Below are 3,698 nucleotides of genomic sequence, written 5' to 3'. Positions count from 1 at the left end.
ATTTATATATAATTACACATCTATATATTTATATATATAAATATATGTATTTATATATAATTACACATCTATATATTTGTATTTATATATATATAAATAAATAATTATTTTTATTTTTATTGATATACATATATATATATACAAATATATATTTATTCATTTATATATAATTACACATCTATATATTTTTATATAAATACATTTTTATATATATAAATAAATATATATATATATCTTTTTGTTTTGTTGCTTTTGACCTCTGATGCTAGTTATGTGTTTTTGTTGTTTCTTACTATTGTTTCATCTCTCGTGTTTATATTGTTATTGCTTGTATTGTTTCTGTTTTTAACATGTGAAGTGCCATTGAGTCCCTTTGTTAAAGCGCTTTACAAATCTAAAGTATTATTGTTAGTCGACACATAAATGATGGGCATGCATTATGGGATGTCAGGCCTCTCACGTTGAACGGAGCGATCTTTGTGCGTCGGGAGGCTGCAGCCGGTCGGAGGCAGACCCCGTTGCCACGACAGCCGAAGCTAATGAGAGCAGAATCCTCACCGGACGGCCATTACTGGAGAGGAGAGCAGCCTCGAGGGCCCGGGGCCCGGCAACGAGCTGCGGCACGTGAGGCCGACATGTTGTGGTACAGAGGCTGCAACGTTGTTGTTGTTTGGGTCCCAGACTGCTGCTAAAACCGCTGCATCATCGTATCTGATTTGGGGATTAAGAGTTAAACGATGAACGTGCAGAACAAAGTCTTCCATCCGTCTTTAATTTCCGAGGAGGCGTCACGTGATCACGCTCCGCCGAGCAACAAGTGAAGTTACGACGAAAGATTTTCTCGCAGTCGTTGATTGAAGAGACGAGGATGAGAGGATGAGAGGATGAGCGGATGAGAGGATGAGAGGATGAGGGGATGAGGGGACGAGAGGATGAGAGAATGAGAGGATGAGAGGATGAGAGGACGAGAGGATGAGAGGACGAGAGGATGAGAGAATGAGAGGATGAGAGAATGAGAGGATGAGAGGATGAGGGGACGAGAGAATGAGAGAATGAGAGGATGAGAGGATGAGAGGACGAGAGGACGAGAGGATGAGGGGATGAGGGGATGAGAGGACGAGAGAATGAGAGGACGAGAGGATGAGAGGACGAGAGGACGAGAGGACGAGAGGAAGAGAGGATGAGAGGAAGAGAGGATGAGAGAATGAGAGGATGAGAGGATGAGGGGACGAGAGGATGAGAGGACGAGAGAATGAGAGGATGAGAGGACGAGAGGACGAGAGGATGAGAGGTTGAGAGGACGAGAGGATGAGAGGATGAGGGGATGAGAGGATGAGGGGATGAGAGGACGAGAGGATGAGGGGATGAGAGGACGAGAGGATGAGAGGACGAGAGGACGAGAGGACGAGAGGTTGAGAGGATGAGAGAATGAGAGGACGAGAGGACGAGAGGTTGAGAGGATGAGAGGATGAGAGGACGAGAGGACGAGAGGACGAGAGGATGAGGGGACGAGAGGATGAGAGAATGAGAGGATGAGAGGACGAGAGGATGAGAGGACGAGAGGATGAGTTGAGCTGTGAGCGCTGGTGTTGATCCTGCAGAAAATCCGTGACCACGCGAATCCAACGAGAAATAGCTGAGTCAGCGCCGGGCGGCCGAGGGAACCCAGTGGTCTCTGTGAGCGACCCGTCGGCGAGGGCGGAAACATCTGTGGTTGTTGTTGTTTGTCACCGCTGGAGGAAGTGTTGTTGTTGTTGTTGGCGCTCCGTGTGGTTTCTCTCACTGACGACTAACAGGCGTCTCTCTTGTCTCCGCAGAGGACCCCGATGAGGCGCCCAGTCAGCTGACCTCCTCCCGCCGCCGCGCTCCACCCGGGGGCCAGTGAGGCTTCGGCCCGCCGTCACCATTTCCCCTCCGACTCGTCCCCCCCGCAGCGTCTCCAAGCTGTTTCTCCGACGAGTTTTCCAGAAACTCGGACTGTTTCCCAAAGCCGAAGCTCCGCCCTCCCAGCCTGAGGTGATGGGAAGCGTGCGAGCCAGCCAATACAGCATTGTGTCATCCGAGGAGGACGGCATGAAGCTCGCCGCCGCCGCCGCCGCCGCCGCCGCCGCCGCGCCCAACGGCTACGCCAAGAGCAAGGTGCTCACGCGGCACCGGCCGCAGAGCCGCTTCGTGAAGAAGGACGGCCACTGCAACGTGCAGTTCATCAACGTGAGCGAGAAGGGGCAGCGCTACCTGGCCGACATCTTCACCACCTGCGTGGACATCCGCTGGCGCTGGATGTTCATCATCTTCTGCCTCGCCTTCCTCCTGTCCTGGCTGTTCTTCGGCTGCGTCTTCTGGCTGGTGGCCATCTTCCACGGCGACTCGGCCGGCGACGCCAAGAAGTGCGTCTCCAACGTGAGCAGCTTCACCGCCGCCTTCCTGTTCTCCATCGAGACGCAGACCACCATCGGCTACGGCTACCGCTACGTGACGGACGAGTGCCCCGTGGCCGTCTTCATGGTGGTGTTCCAGAGCATCGTGGGCTGCATCATCGACGCCTTCATCATCGGCGCCGTCATGGCCAAGATGGCGAAGCCCAAGAAGAGGAACGAGACGCTGGTGTTCAGCCACAACGCCACGGTGGCCATGAGGGACAACAAGCTGTGCCTGATGTGGCGCGTGGGCAACCTGAGGAAGAGCCACCTGGTGGAGGCGCACGTGCGGGCGCAGCTCCTGAAGTCGCGGACGACGGCGGAGGGCGAGTACATCCCCCTCGACCAGACGGACATCGACGTGGGCTTCGACAGCGGCGTGGACCGCATCTTCCTGGTGTCGCCCATCACCATCGTCCACGAGATCGGCGAGGGCAGCCCGTTCTACGACATGAGCCGGCAGGACCTGGAGACCTCGGAGTTCGAGATCGTGGTCATCCTGGAGGGCATGGTGGAGGCCACCGCCATGACCACGCAGTGCCGCAGCTCCTACGTCGCCGGAGAGATCCTCTGGGGCCACCGGTTCGACCCGGTGCTCTTCGAGGAGAAGAACTACTACAAGGTGGACTACTCCCGCTTCCACAAGACGTACGAGGTGGCGAGCACGCCGCTGTGCAGCGCCCGCGACCTCGCCGAGAAGAAGTACATCCTGTCCGCCTCCAACTCCTTCTACTACGAGAACGAGATGGCGCTGGAGAACAAGGAGGACACGGACGAGGGCAACGGGGGCAGCGTGGGGCCCGACGGCACCCAGGCCGACAACATCTCGGAGGCCGAGCACGGCCAGGCTCCGGCGCCGGCACCGCCGCCGGAGCCCCGCCCCCTGAGACGAGAGTCGGAGATATGACTTCCCTGAGCTCTCAGCCCTCGACGCGAGGGATGATCGTCTCTCTGCTCCCTGGACGGCACCACGAGCCGAGCTGGGGCCTTCTTTTGGGGCGAGGACAAGGACGGACGGTACTGCTGTAGGGGGGGAGGGGGGGGGGCGGAGTTTCAGGACGTTGTATGTAAGAGTCTGCCGGATGGAACCGCAGCACGAGGAACCGTCTGCACGCCGCGGGAGGGATTCTCCACGAGGGCGACCGGGCGACCCAGGAGGCGGAGCTCGTCGGTCCGGCGTGAACAACGGAGGTGTTTGTTGTCTTTTAGATGTAGAACCGGTCCTCGGGTTCTGCCGGACACAGTTCGGCTCTGAGCCTCCGAACAGAACCACAGAGACGT

The 3,698-nt window shown here is 55.8% G+C and overlaps 1 protein-coding gene across 1 annotated transcript in view; it reads left to right on the top strand.

Moving 5' to 3' along the window:
* Positions 1-3,386, top strand: part of kcnj2a (potassium inwardly rectifying channel subfamily J member 2a) — a 5,965-nt gene extending 2,579 nt beyond the window's left edge. The window contains exon 2 of the mRNA XM_056430514.1: positions 1,818-3,386. Coding sequence (XP_056286489.1) covers positions 2,020-3,324 — 1,305 coding nt within the window. The 5' untranslated portion in view covers positions 1,818-2,019 and the 3' untranslated portion in view covers positions 3,325-3,386. The remainder of the gene's footprint in view (positions 1-1,817) is intronic.
* The last annotated feature ends 312 nt before the right edge of the window (positions 3,387-3,698 follow it).

The sequence above is a fragment of the Pseudoliparis swirei genome, chromosome 13, assembly GCF_029220125.1.
Source record: "Pseudoliparis swirei isolate HS2019 ecotype Mariana Trench chromosome 13, NWPU_hadal_v1, whole genome shotgun sequence".
NCBI lineage: Eukaryota > Metazoa > Chordata > Actinopteri > Perciformes > Liparidae > Pseudoliparis > Pseudoliparis swirei.
The sequence above is the reverse complement of the archived record's forward strand: the minus strand, read 5'-3'. Positions and strand labels throughout refer to the sequence as shown.